The sequence below is a fragment of the Orcinus orca genome, chromosome 6 (genome assembly GCF_937001465.1).
Source record: "Orcinus orca chromosome 6, mOrcOrc1.1, whole genome shotgun sequence".
In the NCBI taxonomy this organism is placed as follows: domain Eukaryota; kingdom Metazoa; phylum Chordata; class Mammalia; order Artiodactyla; family Delphinidae; genus Orcinus; species Orcinus orca.
In genome coordinates this window covers 63,845,484-63,870,641 of record NC_064564.1, presented here as the reverse complement: position 1 = coordinate 63,870,641, position 25,158 = coordinate 63,845,484, and the positions used below count along the sequence as shown (strand labels likewise).

General features: G+C 38.1%; 1 protein-coding gene across 3 annotated transcripts in view; it reads left to right on the top strand.

Annotated features, from left to right (window-relative positions):
• The window catches only part of KDM4C (lysine demethylase 4C), a 404,294-nt gene that overhangs the window by 230,883 nt on the left and 148,253 nt on the right, over positions 1-25,158 (top strand). For all 3 annotated transcript variants that reach the window (XM_004279122.3, XM_049711313.1, XM_033404418.2), the window contains 3 exons: positions 9,793-9,974; positions 11,626-11,839; positions 13,752-13,828. In XM_004279122.3, coding sequence (XP_004279170.1) covers positions 9,793-9,974; positions 11,626-11,839; positions 13,752-13,828 — 473 coding nt within the window. The remainder of the gene's footprint in view (positions 1-9,792; positions 9,975-11,625; positions 11,840-13,751; positions 13,829-25,158) is intronic.

Here is a 25,158-nt window from a genome sequence, read left to right as displayed (position 1 = left end):
AATTTTTTAAGGAACCTCCATACTGTTCTCCATAGTGGCTGTATCAATTTACATTCCCACCAACAGTGCAAGAGGGTTCCCTTTTCTCCACACCCTCTCCAGCATTTATTGTTTGTAGATTTTTTGATGATGGCCATTCTGACTGGTGTGAGGTGATCCCTCATTGTAGTTTTGATTTGCATTTCTCTAATGATTAGTGATGTTGAGCATCCTTTCATGTGTTTGTGGGCAACCTGTATATCTTCTTTGGAGAAATGTCTGGGTAGGTCTTCTGCCCGTTTTTCGTTTGGGTTGTTTGTTTTTTTTGATATTGAGCTACATGAGCTGCTTGTAAATTTTGGAGATTAATCCTTTGTCAGTTGCTTCCTTTGCAAATATTTTCTCCCATTCTCACGGTTGTCTTTTCGCCTTGTTTATTTTTCCTTTGCTGTGCAAAAGCTTTTAAGTTTCATTAGGTCCCATTTGTTTAGTTTTGTTTTTATTTCCATTTCTCTAGGAGGTGTGTCAAAAAGGATCTTGCTGTGATTTATGTCATAGAAGGGCACATTCTTTTGAACACTTCTGGAAAAGTTATTAATCTTTTTATTATCATAAATATACTCAGTGATGTTTTTGACTGAATGGGAGAATAAAGGCCTTTTTTTTCCCGAAAGGATAAATCTTGAAATATTTTTATATAGGAGATAACTGGGTGTCTGTCTAGATTGGCTCTTTCTGTTCCAACCTGTCTTGTCATGTTAAAAGTTTAGTGTTTAGGGCATACATTTTAAGTAATTTTCTGGATGATCTTTGAAGAGATTTGCTGGAGACCCAGAAGGGAAAGAATCATCATCTGTTGAAGCCCTAGGTCTGTCTTACTAATGAATAGCAGCTGTATGGCTGGTAGCTCATATACTCATTTGGCAGATGAAGGAATTGAGGTTTAGAATTATAACCAAACATTAAGACCACATAGATTACATGAATGAAACATTGTTTTAATTTATTCTAATAGGTTTGGATCAGAGCTCTACTCTTGTAACCATGCTTACCTCAAAATAGTTGAATAACCATTGTTCTAGGCCATGGGAAGTCAGGGCTTTTATAACATTTGTTTCCTAATTTATTACTTTAACTGTATAATGTTTGTTATAGATTTAATCTTGTGATCACTTAAACGAATATTTTTAAGTATTAGTTTTTAGTTTCACTGTTTACTAGTTGCCCTCTTTAAAAACTTGTATATGCTTTTATATGACGAGCAGTGTAAATTGTTTTATGTAGAAAGTAAAAAAATAAACCCTTAATCATTAAAGTTAACAGTGTACATCTATAATAATCCCTGGGATCACATCTTAGTGAGGCCCCCACCACGCCTTGGGAAGTGTTATTAATTGAGGGGGAAAGTTGCTCTCTAAACAATGGGGTATGCCTCTAGATTAGTATAAGTAGAAGTCTCAAGAAGGTTCTCTGAACATCTTAAGATTCTCAAGTGAATGGCAGCAAGCCTGACTTTCTTTTCAGAGCCAGAAAGTTTTCTGAATTCCCTGAGCTCCCACTTTTCTAGGGACCTCCTCCTCCTTCTCTTCATATGCTCTGCAGGATTGACTCTTTCCCCTGCAGTACGCTTGTTGCTGCTCTGGAGTCTCTGGGTCAGCATGGGATGTACTGCTGACTTGCAGACTTTATAGTGATGTATGGACAGGACACATTTCTAGTTGTCCCTTTGAGACTGATCTTTTGAGAAACAGCATTGTTTATGGTCGTGAGGAGAGGGCGGGTCCTACAAGCAAGGGTACTTCTGACAGCAACGGTGTGGCTTACTTTTCCCAGGCGCCAGCTGGTGTCCTCCAGTTTAGTTTCTTTCTGACACTAATGACTCAGCGTTAGCACAGCCCCCGCAGGTTAAGGACTCAGTCCAGTCTCACCAGTTGTCCCCACTTCAGATGCCAATTTCAAGTCCTTACACCTGACCATTGGGCTATAAAGTCTGGGGATTCCCTACAGTTCCTCCTCAGGTTTGATAATTTGCTAGAATGGTTCAGGGAAGTCAGGAAAACACTTCTTACATTTACTGGTTTATAACTCAGGAACAGCCAAAAAGAAGGGATGCACAGGGCAAGGTATGAGGTGGGGAGAGGTGTGTGAAGAACTTTCATGCCCTTTGCAGGTACTTACCCTCTCGATCCCACAACCCTGTCATTTAGGGTTTTTGTGGAGGCCCCGTTGTGGCTACACGATTGATTAAATCACTGTCTATTTGGCGATTGACTCAGTCTCCAACCTCTCTCCCTTCCCCTGACGTCAGAGGTGGGGCTGAAGTGCTAACCCTCTACTCATGCATTGACTTTGTATTCATGCCTTGGTCTTTCTGGTGACCAGCCCCAATCCTGAAGCTATCTAGGTGCCCCCAGCCACCGGTCATCTCATTAGCTGACAAAAGACACTTTTCAGTTCTGCGATTCCAAGGGTCTTAGAAGCTCTTGTGTCGGGAACTAGGGACTAAGACCAAATATTAATATTTTAACCAATGATGTTCCTCTCACCCATATCATTCAGGAAATTCCAAGGGTTTTAGAAGTTCTGTGCCAGAAACCAGGAAAAGACCAAATAAATGTTTCTTTTTATGTGACAATATCATAGCGAGTATGATTTAAATAGCAAGCTGGGAGGATCATTTTGGAGAAGTATTTAAAATACATTGGAGGGACCTCCCTGGTGGTCCAGCAGTAAAGAATCTGCCTTCCAATGCAGGGGACGCAGGTTCGATCCCTGATCAGGGAACTAAGATCCCACATGCCGCAGGGCAACTAAGCCCGGGCGCCACAGCTATTGAGCTCGTGTGCTGCAGTGAGAGAGCCTGCGTGCCGCAAACTACAGAGCCCACATTCTCTGGAGCCCACACGCCACAGCTAGAGAGAGAAAACCCGCACGCCACAGCTAGAGAGAAGCCCGAGCGCTGCAACGAAGAGACCGAGCGCCACAACGAAAGATCCTGCATGCTGCAACTAAGACCCGATGCAGCCAAAAAAATAAAGAAGATAAATAAATAAGATAAATAAATATTTAAAATACATTGGAAGGATGGAGGGGAGTTGTAAGCAGGCTGCCTGTGAGGGGCTACTTACTGTGATTTTATCTGCAAGTAATTTTAGAGGCAGAAGTTGTGGTTGACCTCTTAGTACCCAGCTGTCACAAGTATAAATCAAATATTGTGGTTTAACTTTTATTTCTTCTTGAGCACTCTTAGTGGATTCTATGTGCATATCTATTTCTACTGCCTTTCTCCAAGAGCTTCTATTTCTGCCAGAAATATTTGGAGTTGGAGGCAAAAGCTTGGTTTCCTAGGTGTAAGTCAGAAAGAATATCTTTAATATTCTGGGATACTGTGTGCGTGATCCAGGAGCTTGGTGCTTGGTTTGTAGGCAGGTAGGTTCTACTGATTGTTTTTTAGTGATGTGGCGATTGGAAAATTTTAGAGCAGCCATTGAGGGTGCTGCTGGTATGACAGCAGTGTTTTCAGTGGTTTACTTCAGTACGTTTATCCAGGGTCATGTCTGTTTTCCCCATTCCTCCACCACAGTACTGCTTGTCAGGGGGCTGGCTGTCCTTCATAGGAGGCCGCTTTAACAAAGGAAACACGTCTCCTCTCGTATTTCTGTAAATACAACAGTCCAGGAGTCTAGATTTCTGCCATGCGGTAAGAGGCTCACCAAGAAAAAAGATAATTAAGTGTCGGCATAGAATTTGTTTTTTCTTCCCTGCTATAGCTGGCAAACCTTGCAGACCTTGAAGAAATGAGAGAAAAGAAGACTTTTTTGCAGTATTGACTTGTTTTCTTTTTGCTTAAGCATTACTCGTTGATTGAGGAAAACAGTTTATGAGATTCTTGCTTGACTGTGAGAACACAGTCTACACCAGCTTTATTAGGGCTGTGTTGTTCAACAGTGACTTCATGATACTAATACTTTTGGGTGAAAGTGCACATGTATAGTCAGTGATTCTTAGTCTTTTCCTCAGGACTGCTTATGCTCATAATCATTTTGAGGACCCCAAAGAGGTTTCATTTCATCTCCTTTCTTTTCATTTCCTTTCTTGAACTCCTTTCCCTTCCCTTCCCTTCCCTTCCCTTCCCTTCCCTTCCCTTCCCTTCCCTTCCCTTCCCTTCCCTTCCCTTCCCTTCCCTTCCTTTCCCTTCCCTTCCCTTCCTTTCTCTTCTCTCCCCACCCCATTTGCCCCCTTGCCCCTTTGCCCCCTTTTCCTTCCCGTGGATTTACCTTAATGGTACTTACTTGCTGAAAGTTAAAACAGGGAAACATTTAAGGTAACAATCATAAATGCATAAACAGTTACATTTCTTTTCTTGAATTCATCAATTAGTTTTATTTTCTAGGTTAAAAACCCCAAATTACTCTCATCTTTATTCATGTTTTCTATTATTAAAACAATTATTATGTTTTGTTCTTTTTAAAAAAAATTTTTTTAATTAAAAAAAATTTTTTATGGAAAGGCATTTTATTTTAAATATAGCAGTGTGTACATGTCAATCCCAAACTCCCAGTCTATCCCTCCCCGCCCCACTTCCCCCCCTCGCCCACCCCTGTAACCGTAAGTTTGTTCTCTAAGTCTCATTCTGTTTTGTACTTATTTGCTGAAAGTTAAAGTGGAAAAATCTAAAGTAACAATAATAAATGCATAAACAGTTACATTTATTTTTATAAGAAAATAACAGTTTTCCCAAACCATAAAAATAAAGAGAAGAACAACATTGTTTTACATTTTTTGCAGAGCTCTTTAATATTGGGTTTAATAAAAATTGGATTCTCATGTCTGCTCTGCATTCAGTCTGTTGGACCATGTTGTTCTGGTTGAGGTATATTTGAAGAAAGTCCAGCTTACTAGGGATACATGGTTAGAAGGGGTGCAGTATTTTAATAGCCATAAAACTTGACAAATAGTGATTTTTTAAAGATTAGTTGCAACATGAAATCTGAAATCCCATCAGTGAACTTTTTGTTCTCTATTAAGCTAAAAATTCATTGGTCTGTCTTGCACTTTGAGTGGCTCTTATATGCATGCGTGATTTTGTAACGTCATGCATTGGTAAACAAAGATCTGTGTCATACGGGTCTTTTTATATAATATAAAAAAATTACATTTGTTATTTTCACCATCAATTCCATTAGAAATAGCTTTAATTATTGGGAAGCTGTCAAGCTCACAAAAGTAGATACAAATTTTCCAAAGTTCTAATTTTGACTCAGAAGCTTGAATTTCATCATTGTCAACAAATACTGTCCGTAGTTTTTTTGTTAAAATGAAAGCTTTCTTTGTTCACTTCCATTGCTGCCAGATACCCAAGTCTGAATAACCATAGCTTGTCTGTTAGTCATTCGTTCAAAAATGGTGTTCCATGAAAAAGGCAGCTCATTCAACATGCGATTCAATTAATTGCACATGTGCTTTTCCCAAGACAACCATTGAACTTGAAGTGCTTTATGCATACATCCCATTTTATTGCACATTTAATAAAATTGATACTTTTTTCTTTTTTTTTTTTTGCTTCATCGAGGCATTATTAAGAGAACACCCCCCCCACCGCCAACTGCAAATTTGAGATAGTCAAGAATATAACGACTGCATTGGTGCCACTGCCTTGATTCAAGCTAAGGCACCAACAGTTTTACCCTTCATTGCTTTTGTCTCACCATTACAGATGTCAGCAGTGTGACACAGGCAAATAACGTCTTCGTGTTATTATTTTTTCAGTTTATTTTTTAATTAATTTTTATTATAGTTGCTCCTTCATGTTATTATGAAATTGACCATACAGACCTCATGAAATTGTGTTGTGTGTCTCCTAGAGTACACAGACCTTACTTTGAGAACTGCTGTTACACTATTAGCTCTTCTTTTGTTCTTGTTGAGAATACAGTTGGGAAAGAAGGGAGTTCTATGCTGGTAACATTTTCACAGATTTCCCAAACTTTGATGCATTTGCACCAAGGGACCTTTCCTTTGCCTCATTCTCTCTTGATTCTATAGCAAACTGTGGCACTCGGGGTGAGACTCAGAGCTTCTGAATGTTGCTGTGCTGGTATATTAAAAAAAGAGATAATTATAGTAATAAAAACATTGGTATTCATTGAATGCTTACAATGTCCATGTCCTTGTATGGTTTTTTTTTTGATTTGATATTTGTGTATATTGTGGAATGATCACCAAAATTAGTCTAGTTAACATACATCACCACACAGTTACAAATTTTTTTCTTGTGGTGAGAAAAAGATCCACTTTTAAGATCCACTGTGTTAGCAACTTTTAAATATACAATACAGTATTAATCAATCAATCAATTACTAGTTAACTATTACTAGTTAACAATTACTAGTTAATTATTACTGATACTACTGATATCTTAATATTATATAATAGTTAACTATTTTTTTAACATCTTTATTGGAGTATAATTGCTTTACAATGGTGTGTTAGTTTCTGCTGTATAACAAAGTGAATCAGCTATACATATACATATATCCCCATATCTCCTCCCTCCTTGTATGTTTAATATCTGCCCCTGCCCTCTTCTTTTGTGAAGGTGTTGTGAAAACTAATTTGATATTTAAAAAATCTTTAAAACAGTGTGGTCTATTTTCATTGCCTGACATCTTACAAAATGCATCATATAGGGAAGTAAATATATACCAACGAGATTACAGTGTACCTTTAGAGGTTCATTAGTTAACTATAGTTGAAGAAGAGGAGGAGGAGAGGAAATTCCTAGGCATAGTGATACCAAATGATCAAAACACTTAGAAGCTACGATGCAAAAAACATTTTTCCTCTTCCGTATATTGGAAGATAGAAAGTATTTTTTTCAAAAGTAACTGGATGAAGAAGGTACACTAAAAAGAGACCAGAAACAGGAAAGGTGTTTAGAGGCTGAAAGGGAGGATTTTCATTTGGAATTGTGTGATGATGAGAGTATTTAGATTTCCTGAAAGTACTTTGCCCCCCAGAATATTTAAGGCTTGTAGTTTACATGAATATCATGAGTCTGGGAAAGGCAATAGCTAAGGTTAGTCTATTCTTGAACAATGCCATGGTTCAAAGGTAAGCAAGAGCTCTTGGAGATAGAGGAGGGGTGAATAATTTGATGAGATAATTTCAGGAAGACAGAATACTTACTGTCAAGAATGTGCCAATGTTTCTGACTTTTAAAACTAAGTTAAGGGCTTCCCTGGTGGCGCAGTGGTTGAGAGTCCGCCTGCCGATGCAGGGGACATGGGTTTGTGCCCCGGTCCAGGAAGATCCCACATGCCGCGGAGCGGCTGGGCCCGTGAGCCGTGGCCGCTGAGCCTGCGCGTCCAGAGCCTGTGCTCCGCAACGGGAGAGGCCACAACAGTGAGAGGCCCGTGTACCGCAAAAAAATAAAAAAATAAATAAAAATAAAAGTAAGTTAAAATCTGAATAATCATTATCATGTACTTATGATTAAATGCCGTCTCTTTTTCCCCTCTCATAAAATTCAGCATGGAATTGACAGACAGATCATATGAAAATAAGATAACTGGATGGATTTTACGTAATAACATGTGCATTATATAATCACTTCAGAATTTACAAAGAATTTTAGCACTTTGGAATTTAAAAAGAAATTTTACATTTACTATTTCATTTTAATATTAAAAAGAAAAAAAAACCCTGAAATAGGTGAGAAAGGAATAATCACCATATGAGAATCTATCTTACGGAAAGAGTTAGAATTTAAAGCTAGGTCTTTGGGGGAGTTCCCTCGCGGTCCAGTGGTTAGGACTCAGCACTTTCACTGCCGTGGCCCCAGGTTCAATCTCTGGTCAGGGAACTAAGATCCTGTTAAGCCGTGTGGTGCGGTGGGGGGGAGGGAGCTAGGTCTCTGGACAGACAGTTCCTGTACTTGGGACTGCACAGTGTTCCTGCCATGCTGCTTTGCATACATACTCTGGCCTGGAGAGCATCCAAACAGAAGACAAATGCTCTTTGGGCCAGAATGTGACCTCATTTTGGGGCAGGACAGCTGTAGAGCAGGGTCCTCTACCAGGTCAGTGTTGAGTCTGAGGACAAGTTCAAGGTGTGTCCTAGATCAAGTCTTAGACCAAGTCTGCCAGAGGGCTTGGCACACACACTTTTCTGCTCTCTGGCTCCATTGTTAAGAATTGTTCTTTTCCCGTACTTCTTGTTCATTTTCACTAGGCTTTTAGGAATTAAATATTTCCTTAATCCCTAAAAATATTTTGAGAACTCATCACCTTATCTTATGACCATCTAAAGGAATAAAAGCATCATCCGTCTTGTGAGTTTCCATCTTTTTTAATAAAGCAAATGATACGATAAATTCATTGTGAGCCAATAAGTAGAGTCCAAGTTATTCAAACCCAAGGATTTTTTTTTTTCAGTTTAGATCTCATTTTTAGTGTATATGTTGGAGATATTAGCTATTAGACTTTTTGGTATTTCAAGTTCCTGGTTAACTTTCACTCCCATCTTTCATTTGTCAAATTTTGGTCTTCACAGTAAGTCTTCTATCGAGTATTATAAGGAAACTGAGGTGGAAACTGTTAACGTTTAGTGTCAGATTACTTTATTTCAAATGTAGGCAAAGGTTCTTACCTTTGTTTCAAACACTGCCTCTGACTGAATGCTAAGCATTTTCCACTGTAAATGATAATGCTGCTGCTGCTGCTGATACCATCACCACCACCAGCACCGCCGTGGAAACAGGAACGTTCCCTTGTGCTTCAGTTGGCATTTGATGTCTTTTGAATTATTTTCAGCCTAATTTAGCTCTTCCTATTTTCCACTTGAGCAAATCCACTTTGACTTTTTCTAAAACAGGTAAGTCAACAAGGCAAGGACAGGAGCACATTAGTTCATAGGTATACCCCTTCTGGGATTTGAGGACATTGCTCTACAGTATTTATTTGTAGCCCTGAGACAGCTGGTGAGGAAGTTTAGAGTGTATCACAGCTATATAGATATCAAGTACTAGAGGTAGCTGTGGTTGCTGCCACCCGCTTTGATATACTGTCCTCTGCTATGGGCGTGAGGAATTTTTCCTCTTAACCTGTTATGTCTTTCTGTATTTTTCTGGCCTTCTATAAATTTTTGTAAAATGTCATTTTTGTGGAATAGATCTATGCCTCTTTCATGTTAACAGATATACATGCTTAAGAGATTTGACCCTCTGGGAAATCACAATGAACAAATGAGATTTGACGTAAGGATTGTCTTTTATACCCATGTAATGGCAGTATATCGCTTGGCACATGATAGGTGCTCTGTAAATGTTATTTACATGCATTTTGAACCTAAAAGTTAATTAAATGAAATATAATTAATAAATTTTTATTAAATCATGCACAGTGTTAGGTCAGAAAACTAAAAATATCGGTAAGACAGGTAGTGGCTAGCAAATTCCACTGCTAGCTGGAAGATAATCTCACACATATAAACCCTTTTACCCTGGGAGGTATCATGGTAGCACAAGAAACACAGAAGGAGTGGAGTTGAGAGGAGAGAGCGGTTTAGTGATTCCTGGCAGGGATGGGGAAGGAGTGGAAAGGAGGGTGGTCTGTGTGGCCGTTGGATCTCCGGTGATGATGCGGACGATGAAGATTTTGTTTCACCTCTCGGAATATATTTGAAAGATAAAATAGGTTTCCTGTCTGACATTAATATCACAGGTACTTTGGAGTGTGTGCTTCTTTTATAATCAGGGTTATTGTTTTAACCTGAGTCCCCTGCTCACTGTGTTTTCACACCCTTTCTCTTAAGAGTTGCCTGAGGTTCCATCGATTGAGGAGGAAGTGGAAGAAACCGAGTCTTGGGCAAAGCCTCTGGTCCATCTTTGGCAGACAAAGTCCCCAAACTTTGTGGCCGAGCAAGAGTATAATGCAGCCATGGGCAGAATGGAGCCGCACTGTGCCATCTGTGCTCTGCTCATGCCCTACTACAAGGTAGCCAGCGGGAGGGGCCCCTGCCCACGTCTCCTTTCACTGCAGCACTCTGTGTGACTGAAAACACAGGTGAATCTCTGTAGGGTTAGTAGGCACACGAAGAGGAAGACATTAGTACTTCTGTAGCTAATGGCTATCATAGAGCAGCAAATGGAATTCCTGAGTGCCACTTGAGAGACTTTTCTGTGACAGTGCTTTATCATTTTTGAATGTCTTGGTTTATTTCAGTCAAGGGGCAATTCCAACCTTTCTTTCTACCCCTTTCACCAAGAAACACAGAGCTTAAAGCTTAAGAATAGTAGAAGCTTACAAAGAGAACTTAGACCTAGTCTCTGCTCTATGTTTGAAAATATTACTCTCAATCATATACATGTCGGCTCTGGGCCCACATTTAAAATATCTCTCTTCATCTTCCCATGTAGAACATGCAAAAGACACAGCAGGACTCAATGCAAACTGAATTGTCCAGTTCACCCTCATCAGCCAGCCATTCATGATATTATTTTCAGAAGTCATTTTGTATATGTTATGCTGATAGCATCTTAGGTCACAGAGGGCCACATTCTCCAGCACTAACACAGACAAAATGATCTTTCAGAATCTGGTAAGAGTACAACTACCAGATCCATTTTTAGATACAATATATTTTAAAGTCTGTTGATGTGAACATTGTGTTCTGGGTTATATTTTCACTGATAGAGTCAGAAATATTTTACTCAAGATCACATCATTCCTCGAGTTCCACATTAAGTAATTCTGGTTAGACGTTTCAGAGCATGAATATGTGTGATGTGCCACATTCTCAGACCTTTGTAAATAGAGGAAGTAGTTCATTCACTTGTCTTTGAATGTGACACTGGTGAGTGATTCACCTTATTTTTATTTCCCATTTAGTCACTAATTTTCTGTATTTTCTTGGAAAAACTTACCTTTATATTGATTCTTGCTTCTGTATCATAATCTGCCTGTATATTTCCCCGATAATTAAAAAATTCCAACTAAAATTATAAGATTTGGGGAAATTTATTAATATAGGGTCTCTGGGGATAATAAGATAGTTCATTAATTAGTTTCAAATAAACACTGAATATTTGTTGTATATTTTGGTGAGAGGTGACGATTTCTTTTTGAACATTATCCTTTGTTATTTAATGACATTTACTAGATCTTTCTGTCTCGCTGTTTTAAAACTTTGTGGTGAGTCAAAAAGCCTTCAAAAACTCTCTAAATACTGTTGTACAAATTAAAACTGAGGTCTTTGAAGATAGTCCTTCAGGTGTAACCAGGTAAGATTCTTCAGTAAATGAAATCAGATCTGTTAACCTAGTGCAAATAAAGAAGCAAAAAAAGTTCATCAGAAGAATTGATGCTTTTCATGAACTATGTATTTAAGAACATAGTTTTAGTAGCTCATCGACTTCTTTACCAGCAGATGTACAGAATACCCTCTCATTCCTACAGCTTAGCTTCTGGATGGGAGCCTGAGGAGCGGCACTGATAAAGAGCTAATAGTGGGTCCGGGAGAACAAGGGGAAGTACAGCAGCTGGAAGTTAGTGGATGAACAGCTATTAGGGGATTTGAGTGACCAGAGCAAGTGATCTGAGCTCTTTTCCATGTTCTTCGCTCACGTGGAAATATTCTGTTTTTCAGCCAGATAGCAGCAATGAAGAAAATGATTCTAGATGGGAGACAAAATTAGATGAAGTGGTTACTTCAGGAGGAAAGACTAAGCCCCTCATTCCAGAGATGTGTTTTATTTATAGCGAGGAAAATATAGAATATTCTCCACCTAACGCCTTCCTGGAAGAGGATGGAACAAGTCTTCTGATTTCCTGTGCAAAGTGCCGCGTACGGGTTCATGCAAGTAAATGAGTCTATCACTCATTAATCGCTGGCTTTTCAGTGCTTCACATAGTCTCTATTTCTCACCCCTTTGTAACTTGCCAAATCTATCACATTGTACTGTTGGCATTATTAATGGTTAGATCATTCTTTATCACATTTCTTCTAAGAAAGTATGAATAGGTGTAATCATCCTTTTTCCTCCAATTTTATGTGGTATCAGTGGAGAACAGATCTGGTTCTCTTTGTTTGTTTGGGGTCCAAATGTGGGGTCATTGTGGGATTCCTTTCACACGCTTGAATTTTACTTAAAGTTTGTAAAAATTGAGTTTTAATCTCTAATGTTGATTCATGACTGTTTTCCTTTGTTACTTTTGAAAGAGAAATGAGTATTCTTTTGGTGATTTGGGGAATTATTGTTAAATTTAATTATCGAGTTAAAATTTTATTCTTTGTAAGGGTAGGGAGATCTTCATTGCCTTCCCGGGGGGAAAAAGTGCTTAGGGTTGTTTTCCCCCAAGACTGAGAAAGTTAGGCTCCACACCTGTCTCAATTTGGTGTTTTTACATAATTGCGTTAAGTGGCAAATACATTTTTTTAGATTGGTCTGCCATTTAAATCCTCTAAAATGTATAAAATGGATCTATTAAACATTGCAATTCTATTTTAAAGCATTTTAATATTCCAACTCTTACCAAGTCAAATGTTCTGTTAACGTTCTTAGGTATGGTGTGAGTCTGTCAGTGTAGTATGAATGATTTATAATAAAGGTATTACCTTCTATATTTACCCCAGAGTAATACCAGTCTTGTGTTAAGGTTGAACTTGCCTGGCTATCTAGCATTTATTTATTAGATACTTTCATCTTCCCCAAGGAATTTGAACATGATGTGCTTGAAATGTAATTATATAAAACTTCTTATTTGCTTCTATCAGTTTGTAACACACATACACATATATATATACACATTCACTCTACGTGATTATATTTATATGAGAGACAGTGCACCATTTCACAAACAAGTTTGGATTTAATCTTGACTCCAGAATGCACTAGCTATGCAATTTAGCCATAATATTTTATAAACATGTGCCTGAACTAAACACTTTATGGTCTTGGGTAACTATGATAGGCTTTTCTTTGGGTAATTACATTTCTGTTATTTTCTCTTCCCATGTCAAATGTTATAGAAATTTGATATTAAAAATTACTCCTTTAAATTTTACTCATTTAAATCTTTTAAAACTCTTTCTTCAGGAAACCAGAGTAACACATGTTTGTTGATACCGTATAATTGCTACATATATTTATATCATCAGCTATCTCTTTACATCGTTATTTTGAGTCAGGCATGTACTGAATGGACAAATAGAATTGAAGACAGCTCTTCATCACTAACTATGAATTGTGCATCCTTTGTTCCTATCACTGAAATTAAAGCTAATTAAACATAATTTTTGAAATGTACTTTTACATTACATTAATTTTATGCACTGATTTTATGTGCATAAATATTGTGTCAGAGTTTATTTATTGTGTCATTTTAAAACTTCCCCAAATTTTGCTTCATAAATTGCAACTTATTTTGAAATATGTTTTGCATGAGTAAAGGACTAGACTTGACAATTTAGAAATTTTCTAATCACACATTAAGTATTATCATCAGTATTCTCTATAATAACTGTTGTGAGCACTGGTAACTATTAAGATGCACACTCTCATTTTTTTCTGGCAGTGATAATCCTATTAGCTATGAGGCATGGGAACCAAAAGTATCTTTGAGCCAGCCTTGCTAATGTTTTGTTCTAAGCAGTGAGAATCAAAAATGGTATGGTAGGCTGCTGTTCCGATTTTATTTGTTCAGTGCTAAAATGTGTAATATTGTCAAAATGCAAAAGACTTTAATTAATGGGTCCATACTATTATTTTATAGGTTGTTACGGTATCCCTTCTCATGAGATCTGTGATGGATGGCTATGTGCCCGGTGCAAAAGAAATGCATGGACAGCAGTAAGTGGCTAATTTTAGTATCTTTTAGCTCCTTTTCTCACTCCATCCACTGTGGGTCCATTTAAATCTAGTGGTCAGGTAAGATAGTACACAATGCTTTTGTGTGCCATTCCACAGTTACCTGTATTTCTTGTCTTCTCTTTCCAAATCATCCTACCTGGTAGCTCTATATCCATTGTGGAAATGTTAAATACATTTCTAGGCATCACCGTTTGCTCAGGAACCTGTGGAGACTACTGGTTTATTAGAGCATGTCCAAAGTATTGCTTCATGTTCTTGCCCGGCTCTATTTTGCAATTCTTGAAAATAAGTCTTCTAAGTAACAGTGAAGGTGGGAATCTTCAGTGACCTCTCAGGAAGCTGTGCTAATTCACAACTATTCCACTAGCGTGAGGTCTTCCCCGCTTATTCATTCGTACATTCATACTTTAGAAAATTTTAGAGTGTTCTGTGCTAGGCATTGCTGTGAACTTGAGATAGAAGCTTCAACCACAAATGGTTCCCCACTTGGAGAACACAGATTTCTCTTCACCTAAACTGTTTTTCCTGAAGACCCTGTTGAAACTTTAGCTTACATCCAAGCATTACATTCCATTCTGTTAATCCACCATGTCACCCATTTTGCCATTTGATTATGTGCTACCTTAACTTTTCTTAAAAATTCTCTTTCAAGAGGTATCAGAACATGTTTGAAAGTGAAGACCGATCAGATCTCAAGACTGTATCCCTCACTCTTGATCTCAGAGCAGATGCTCAGCTTGATTTGGATTATAATCGTAGCATTTGCTTTATTCCTTAATGATCTCTAATGTTAATGAAGTAAATTTCCTTGCAACCAAAGTTACAAACCTGAAGGACAATGCTTTACATGAGGAAAATTTATGTCATGATTATGTATGTTTAGCTCTCAGTGTTGAAATAGACATATGGTGACTATAAATTAAAAGCATCTGTGAGAATGTCTTTCTGTATGATTTTTATAGCTGGCATTCACTCTGGGTAGTGAGGGGAAAATGGGGCAAAATATGGACACTCTTTATAGTCCAAATAATCTGATTCCGTATTAGAGGTAACATCTCCAACTTAAGAATTCTTTTCATTAGTGGGCCCAGATAACATTTTGGTATTTCCTTTGGTGTGTTCATTATGTTAACAAAAACTGTATAAATGTACAGCATCTTTAAAACAGCCATGAAGTCCTGCTATAATAAATATATTCAGCTCTTATTTATCAAGCTGGTTCTAGTCATATTATATGAGCCAAAGTAAAGCCTTGTAGAGTCAGTTTTACTAATGATATCCCCTCATTCACCCTGAAGTATAGATTTAGAATTTAGAGATATTCTAATCCAGTTCACCAAGGCATGAAGAGTTCTCTGTTCCATCCACAGTTACTGCTTGGCTCCTGTGCTCACACACCGAGCAGTCCTGTTACCCAAGGTACTACTGTCCTTTGCATGGCAGAGCCAGGGCCAGGCCTAGGCCAGCCACCCTGATTCTAAGGCAGCTTCTGATCAATTATGTCATTTTCCTTTAGCATGTCTACAGAAGGAAATACTTAATCACTCTCTGCAACTGATCTGAAGCATCTTTCTATTAACCTTAACCCCTCCGCACCCTCAGAAAATACAGTGTGCCTTTTGTATTTTAATATTGATACCATGTAAATCTCTTTTAATTTGCAATAAAAATGGGAGCTCTTAAATACAGCTTTGCATTGATTTTTTTAGACCTACATAATTTCTTAGTTCTAACTGGAAATTATCTGAATTCTCAGTGAGTCAATTGTTTTTTCAGTTTATTCGTTTTGAGTGAACTTTGTCCATGAAGCTCTATTTCTAAATTTTTCTCCTGAGAAATAACTGAATTTTATTTTAATCGTTGCCGAGAAGTAACTGATAATATTGATATTTTGGCTTTAACACCCTTATTTAGTGTGGCATTGAGTGTTGCAATATTAATTTTTTACTAAGTACTTAAGTATGATTCTTTGGATTTTGTGGCTGAAATGATTGCATTTTGAAAGTACACTTAGAACTTGCTTTCTTAGGAATCAGTCTCACACTGTTAGTTTTAGGTTCCAGAGGAGTCCTAGACCTCCTTTTATTGATAAATAGAAGCTCTAAAAAAGCTAATGGAACTCTAACGAAGCAGCTGAGGTCAAATGCTATTTCATTGCTGGCTTTTATTTTACTAACTCTAATTACTAATTATTTCCTGGGATTTTCTTTTTAAACATGGTTTGTGAAGGTAAGGCTTATTCATCATGAACACAAAACACTCCAAGAGCATATTTTGCTTGGGATATGTATTTATACAACAAATGTGATTGTTTCAGTTAATTCTGTTTCCTTTTATGATTAGTGCTTTGAGTATCTTTAGGGTAAGAAAAGGGTAGCCTGAAACACCTTGTATTCATTTTCATAAGGTATGTGTGAGAATTGTATGTGGTAGTTCTATTTTTTAAAGATTCTTCTTAAAAAGAGTGTTGATGGGTGAATGGATTAAAAAAAAGGTTGTGTGTGTGTTTGTGTGTGTAGATACACACACATACACGTACAATGAACATTATTCAGCCATAAAAAAGGAAAGAAATCCTGCCATTTGTGATAACATGGATGAACCTGGAGGGCGTTATGCTTAGTGAAATAAGTCAGGGAAAGGCAAATACTGTGTGCTCTTACTTCTATTGGAATCTAAAAAAACCCTGAACTCATAGATACAGAGCACAGATTGGTGATTGGCAGGGGCGGGGTGTGTGGGTGAAATGGGTGAAGGTGGTCAAAGGGTACAAACTTCAATTACAAGATGAATACGTTATGAGGATCTAGTATATAGCATGGTGACTGTAGTTAACAATGCTTTATTAGATACTTGAAAGTTGCCAACAGAGTAGATCTTAAATGCTCTCACCACAGAGAGCAGAGTAGATCGTAAATGATTTAATCACAAAAGATAATTATGTGAGGTGATGGAAGTGTTAATGAACCTTCTTGTGGTAATTATTTCTCAATATATAGAAATAGCAAATCATCACGTTGTAGAACTTAAACTTATACAATATGTCAATTATATTTCAATAAAGCTGGGGAAAAAACGCTATATCATAGAGATAAGTATCAATTATTTAAATTTTGGAAGCAAAGGCACGTCAGTGATTATTTCATCCAGTCCCAGACCATAACTAAGTAAATAAGTTCATACATTAGAAGATTCTGTCAGCTTCAACTTGGGCTTGGTGGGTGAGAATGTACATAAGGCTGGAATCAATGTTCACAGACCAGCTGTCTTTTTATTTACCAATTGTAAAGCGTGGAAGTTGCTCCGGACCAAACTGCCCTGCTAGTTTTTAAGTAACTGGAGGCCAGAACTTTGTCTCATTTTTCTCTATAACACCCCTAACACCTGGTATAGTGTTGGATCATTTCTGAATTTGCAGAGCCTTTATCTGTGACCTTGGTCTGTGACCTTCAGTGCTCTCACCATTTCCAGTTTTGGTTTAGTCCTCACTGTGTTTCATTTTGCTATTATTTCTTTACTTTAGCCACTTATGTCATCTAAAATAAGAAACAACAAGCTGTATTGCAGCTTTACCTGCATGTGTTAGAGGGAGAGATTAGTTACAAAGTTTGAATAACACCCTAACTTGGATTCTAGAATCCTAGCTCCCTGCTCACATTCAAATGAAGTGAAATGAAACAGTGAAATAATTCCCCACATACCTGTCTCTCCTGACATTCAGGTTGTATATCTCATAGTTCTAATTAAATATCATTGCTTTGTGCCTGTTTTCCCATTTCAGTACTGCTCAGATAAATAGATCTGTATGAAAGCTATGTTTGCATTTATTAGAGTATTTTATTTTGAGCTCTGTTTGTTTCCAACCCTTTTGTGATTATGTAATTCATTTTGGAGCCATTTTTACTCCTTCATTATAGTAGCACTTTAGAGTGCATTCCAAACATTACCAAGTTCTGTTTTTAGGTGTTGAATGTCATTACTCTGAGTCTAGAATGTATTTCTTGCTATTTTGAGTCTTAATTTGAATCTAATCACTTTTGACCTAAATTACTAGAGTTTTGTGTCTAATCTGTTTATGGATTTCCATTTTATAATGACTACAAGTTACTGCTAATTAAAAATATAATGTAATATTCTCACTGTAAAAATACAGAATTTGTATTGCTTTCGTTCAGGTTTTTTTTCCCTACCATTTTCTTTTTTATCCCTATTTTGAAAAATTGTTTTTGAGTCTGAGTATTTCTGTAAAATTCCTGAACTTACTTTAGGGCTTCACTTCTAATTGTGAAGGAGGATGTTAGTTAAATGTCTGGAAATGAACTGGTAACCTAAATACTTTTATTGTAAAAAATAATAATCTATGTGCTGAATACTCTGTGGAGTATTAAGAGGTAATATGCTAATAAATCACAGGAGGATTTTCTATACTATCTTCTAAAGAATTTATAAATGGAATTCTAAAGAATAAAATATAAGCAGGTTAAGAGGTTAAAGAGGAATATGGGTAAGATTTTCTCTTTTTAAAATTTAGGAATAATGTAGCTTTTTGGTGGTTGTTTCTTTGCAGGAAATCTGGATGTTTCTTTTGCGGTGGGGGTCACTGTGAGGTTTTGTTTTAGTGCCAAAATGGGAGTGAAAACTTCATGGGAAGATTGGTAATTTAACATATGGGAAGTCACGTCATACTCAGATTTATGACTCTGGCAAATCTTGAGTTGCCAGTCTTCTGTCCAGGGTAGCGTTAAGCCTGTGCTGTAGGTTTTCATTGTCAGTGTGAAAAAGTCCAAGTAAAGTATCATTTGTGCTATGCCTTAGTAGGGAGCTTTTTTAATCACCATATGTAATTCTTGGGGGGAAGGGAGGGGTAGACACAGTAGCTCACATACCTATAATCTAAAATCTTAATTACAGGAAGATTTAAAAGCAATGTAGTGAGAAGGTTCGACTAGAGATGTATATCTAAGGCCTCTTCTCACCCTAAAATCCCTTGATTCTGTGTTGTTTTTTATTTCCATTTTGCCTTAATTAGTTTTCCTTAAGAATTGGGCAACTTCAAGAAATCTAACTTTATTCCTGTATTTCTTAACCTGGTCAGAGGTGATGAGTAACAGAAAAGTATAGGAATTGGAAGTGACATTGGTAATTATTGGCTGGATCAGTGTAGATTTTATGTGTTCCAGGAAACTTTCATTGTTTTTTAAAAAGTGACTTTAAAGGCCTTACTATAACTTTTTCTATCTGATGTTCAGGAATCTGTGGCAATGCACATCATCCTCGGGATTTCTTTTTATTTCAATATATCCCTTTGCTCTTAATTTAGGAGAATTTGTTTAAATATTTTCGTTGCAAAGTAATACAGTAAAATACACAGTTGTATATTATATTGTTGGGTGGATATTGCCGTGCTATGAAAAGGTAGATTTTGAAATGGAAAATTAAAATAAAACATCTTAAAGGTTAGAATTTTCGTTCTGTATAATGAAATACATGAACTAGGTAATTGCACACATTTATTATCTATTGAAGAGCATTTATTATACTCTGTAGAATAATAAAGTTGTACTATATATGTATAACAAACATAGCGTTCTGTTTTGTTTTGTTTTTTCAAAATGGTTTTAAGAAATCAAAACCCAAACATGAAATAGGTTTTCACCTTGGCCACCTATCTATTCACTGTCTTTATTTTGCTTATTTGTTTTTTTTTTAAATGGACTAACAGATATGAGCACAGGCTATACCTTGATAATCATTTGGAATTAGCATCTTCTTTCCTCTTACAAAGAGTGGAATAAGCAATTGCAGTGATTAAAAATAAACATTTTGGTGCTGTTTGTTTATTTATTTTTGTTGCTTGATTATAAATAAGTGGCATCTATAGATTGAGTAGTGGTTGCCATTCATGCCCTCCAAGGCTGCACAGAGCTATTTTTTGGCTTTTGAAAGAAAGTAAAGTGTTTTCTCTGCATGAATCATAATCACAAAGTTAAAATCTGGAAGTACCTGAGGTATTGGTCTTTAAAAAACCCAACCCCACAGTGTTGCTAAAGCTTATGAGCCAAAGAATCTATGTCATTTGTTGGAACACATTTATCTGAACTCTTAATCTTTGGAATATACCTTAGTCTTTATTTTTTTTAATTAATTTATTTTATTTTTATTTATCTTTGGCTGCATTGGGTCTTAGTTGTACGCATGGGCTTTCTCTAGTTGAAGCGAATGGGGCCTTCTCTTCGTTGTGATGTGCAGGCTTCTCATTGCGGTGGCTTCTCTTGTTGGGGAGCACAGGCTCTAGGCGTGCGGGCTTCAGTAGTTGTGGCACTCGGGCTCAGTAGTTGTGGCTCACGGCCTCAGTAGTTGTGGCTCGCGGGCTCTAGAGCGTAAGCTCAGTAGTTGTGGCAAACGGGCTCAGTTGCTCTGCGGCATGTGGGATCTTCCCGGACCAGGGCTCGAACCCTTGTCCCCTGCATTGACAGGCAGATTCTTAACCACTGCGCCACCAGGGAAGCCCATATACCTTAGTCTTAACTCGCTACCCTTAAGGCTCAGGTAAAAATGATCAACTTCTTGGAAAGTTGGTAACTCATCTTTGGGAACGATGAGGTCCCAATCCCTATAACTCTATGTACTCTGGCTAATAATGGAGGAAGGTGGTCTAATAGGTAGAGTCTGACTCCTACTTTGCATTGAGGCTGGTCCTATAGATAGGGGCGTAACTGATACGAAGCAACCCTAACCGCACTCTGTTAAATCTGAAGGCAGTGCTTTCTCTTCTTTCTCTCTGACATGGGAATTCTCTTAGGGTAGAGATAATTAAAGAAAATGTATGTGGCTGAGGATTATGTCACCCTTACCGCATAATACAACCATTATATCTCCTCTCCAACTCCTCAAATGAAAACAGGGGTACTGATAATAGATGTTAGAATTGCCAGTCATTTGGCTCTTGGAAGTCTTGTGTTTTAAAAAAAGTAATAGTTTCATTTTAAAATGTTTGACCTACAGATTCAGAATAACTGCTGATTTAAATATAAACCAATATAAGTAGCAAGGATAGAATTTTTCTAGCTTCCATAAAATTTAGTACTGGCAAAGACTAAAGAATTCTTCATCTATCTCAGAAATTTCATTTTACAGATACTGAGCCAGGGGTTTGAGAGAGTAACTTCTTTGTCCAGGATCACCCCTCTATATGGTAAGAGAGCCCAGATTCATGGCAGTACTCGGGCCTCTCAGGCCTACACTCTTTTTTTTTTTACTCTTCTCAGTTACTTGTTTTTAGAGTGGAAAGAAGGCTGAACAACCGGCCTAATTCTGAGCAATGTATCTGAATGATTTTTGTTTGTTTACATTGAAAATAAAGTCAGCACTAATAGTGTAATATGGAATGATTAGTGTTATTGGGTGGTTGAGTAGAGCAGTGTCCTTACTCTTTCATATTGACTCTAGTTTCTGCCTGGAGGACCTTTCCCAGAGCTGGATAATCCCCTGAATCTAGTTTCCCAATTGACAACCGAGTTGGCATTTTTCTTTAACAAGGAGCTCTGAATTGGCTTTGTAGATCAGAGCCATTGATGTTTAGATCTGATTGGCTATGGCCTTGAGCGGTTGTGGTGGCACGCCTGCTCCCTGTGATGTGTTTTATGCTGTGTTTTTTTTTTTTTTTTTTTTTTTTTATTCCATGGGATACTGTCAAGACCAGGTGGTGAGAGGCTGTCAGTCTGAAAGGCTGACTTTGATCCTCAGACACAGTAAAACTAGTAGAAAAAGAAAGGCTGTATTCTTGTTGAATGCCATGGCTGTGTGTAGCCAAGTGGTTGCTTGTGCCAATTCTTCTCTCCAGTGAGGTGTCCCTGGAAACCACTAGCCAGACCACACTCTCCCATTTGAGGTGACGCATTTGAGTTCAGAATTACCTTTTCCCTCCTGAGGAGGCAGATTTTCCTGAACAGCTGCAGACTTAAACCTTGGCTCACAAAGGCCAGGGTGGTAATAATTATTTTACTTTAAGCAAACAGAACAGCGCATTTGAGGATATCAATTATCCTGACAGCATAGCTATGATGTGGAGGCCTTTCTGTTAGGGAACTGCTTACAGGCTAAAAAAGTCCCAAATCTTTTTTTTTTTTTTTCTGTTCATTCTTCTCCCTTTTGCTCAAAAGACGCAATCCCTCCCTACCCCACTTTGGTAATGGAGAGAGAGAAAGAGAAATCTACATAGCTTTTTGTAAGTGGAACTATATTCATAAATAGCTTCTTGATTGAGAACAAATGCCTCATTAATCTTAAGTGCTTCAACCAGAGAGCACAAGTAAAGTCAGGAAGAATAATGACTGACATTATGGGGAGCATAGCATACTGCACTGCACACCAGGATGTGCATGCCCGGAGGTCACTGGGCTAAAAGGCACATCTCCTTAGCAATGAGGAAAGAGATCCCTAGGAAGCGTGGAGGGGGAAAAAAAAGTGCAATGCAGGCGTTTCTCACGAACGGCAAAAACTAGTCCAGTGGCAGGATGAAGTCATGTACTTTGTTATTTGCTATCGAAGGTCATGCTGGGAAGAAAGAATAAACCAGCTGGGTTTTTATTTGAAAGCCAAATGTTGTACAGTTTTAACAAAGTAAGATGTATGTTCAGTTTCAAGTACTTTGCTTAGGATCCTGGAAATACTATTATGTAAATGCCGTGAAGTTCCATGTAGATTACCTCTGATCAGTCTTAAATTATAGAGGTGCTTCTCCTTGCTATCGAGCATATGCCTGGCTTGCTGTCAGATAGATGCTCTGCAAACCTCAAAGTAAATTTTATACTGCTGTAAGGAATGACATTAGAAAGATAAATGGTTGGGGGGATGTAATTTGAAACAGAGAGTATGATTTCCTCTTCTGTTATCGTCCTTTCATACATATGGCTGTATGATAGTATTTAAATTGTTAAAATGTAGTGAGAACATCTCCCCCCCATCCCTGCCGCCGGCATGTCTACATCCTAAACCCTGGAACCTGTATGTTATGTTGCATGAAAAGGGAATTATGGTAGCAGATAGCATGAAGGTTGCTGATCAGCTGGCTTTACAAATAGGGATATTATTCTGTTTACCTGGGTGCATTCAGTGCAATCAGAAGGGTCCTTAAATGAGGAAGAGGGGGGCAGAAAAGGTCAGAGTAACGTGATGTGAGAAGTGCTTGGCCTGCTGTTGCTGGCTTTGAAGATGGAGGAGGAGGGCCTAGGACCAAGGCACGTGGGCTCCCCTAAAAGCTGCAGAGGGCAAAGAAATAGATTCTCCCTGAGAGCCTCCAGAAGAGAGTGACCTGCTGACACCTTGATTTTAGCCCAGTGAGACCCATTTTGGAATTCTGATCTACTGAACTGTACATACTTATGTTGTTTTAAGCCACTGTGTTTGAGGTAATTTGTTGTTGCAGTAACAGAGAACTAAAGGGTGTACAGTAGAAAGACAGCCTCTTGAAAGGGTAATTAGTTTTCACTCTTAACCATTCGGCATTCCACTAGGTATGTTGTATTTTCAGTGCCATCTTTCATTTTCAGGCATCTCTTTCTCTGACTACCTTCTGTCTGTCTAGCCCACACCCTCTGGTTCTGGGACTCCAGCAATCCTTTCACCTCACTGTGATGTATGATTCAGTAATGCTCCCAACTTTTCAGTCTCTCCCTCCCCTCATGTCCTTACTTCTGTTTAAGCTGCTATATTTCCTTGCACATAGCTCCCTTGCCACTCTCTGATTTTGTTACTCTTCCTTGGTATAACTCAACCCTGGTAAATCCAACTATCTATCTACTCTGTACCTGCACCTCTGTAGCTGAGTATGGCTGTGGAGAAACACCCCATATGCAGATTGCTCTTGCTTTCAGTTTGTAACTGGAGGTTGGTCCTCAACGGTGTGGGTAATTCATGTTGCATTCCCATCACTCATTCACTCTACTACTCTCCTGATTGACTGTTTCATATCTTCTTTCTCCTCAAGCTTCCCCATCTTCTCCATCCTCACCCTCACCTCATGAAGTGTCTTCATATTCATGGAGAAATGGGAAGACACCAGTAGAGATCTTAATGTTTCTACCTGCTTCATATCTATAATATCTCTTCTCCTAAGGCCATCCGCTCTCTTATACACAGGATCATAGTTACAGTAATTCATCCCTTTCTCGCCCACATCCCTTCTCCAGATGATTCTCATTATCATCCACACACTGTTATTTTTTCCATCTTCAAGTAAACCAAAAAACCCTCTCCTGATCTTTCTTCCCACTAGCTCCCACTCTATTTCTCCACGCCCCTATATATATAGTAAAATTCCTGAAAAGGCTTATCTTTATTCACTCTCTCCGACCCTTCTCCCCCACTTCTCTCTTAAATTTATTCCAGTCATAGGCTTTGCCCCACTTTTTCTTAGAAACTTCTGTTGATCACTGTCTCCTGTTTGAAGCAGTCCTCACTTGGCTTCCAGGATCCTGCACTCTCCTGCTTCTCCTCTCACTCCCCAGAGTTCAAAATGTGGGCCTCTTTTCTACACTAACCCATTTGGTAACCTCATCCCATCTCATAGCTTTAATGATTGTAAACAGCATCTAGGCATTGATGGCTTGGGCATTTCTGGTCCAGCTCAGTCTCACCCTTGTGGCCAACTTTATGATAGGATCTCCTCTAGCATGTCCAATAGCTCAAATTCACCCTGTCCTGAACTGAATTCTAGATATTCTGCAGGCTTCCGTATCTCCAGGCCTTCCAGTTGCTGAGGCCAAGAACTTTAGAGTTAGATTTGATGCTTTCTTTTTCTCATACCTCATATCTGTCTGACAGCAGATCCTGTCTTGTCTAGTTTTAAAATGAATCTAGTATCCTGTCCACTTCTTAGTCACCTCGGCTGACATAATCCAGACTAATCTGCTCATTACCTCTTTCCTGGATATGGTAGTAACCTGCTAACTTCTCTTCACCCTTGAACCTTTGTTGTCTGTCAACACAGCAATTGGGATGGTCTGATTAAAATATAAATCAGGTTATATGTCCTTGGTGCATTCAAACCTTACAGTGGCTTCAGGCCATCGACTTTTTTTTCATGGCTTATGAAACCTTACCAGATATTCTTTCTCTTACTTTCTGATAACCTTTCCTATTAGAAAAGGCCAGGATCTGCTGCCATCACCTTTCCCTAGAGAACTCCATGGCCCACTCTCAAGTGCTTAACATCCTTTACCTTAAATAATCTACTGATTTAGTTTGTCTTCTCTCCTAGCCAGAGTGTGTCTTTGTCATTCATTGCTGTTGCCCAGTGCCTAGGACAC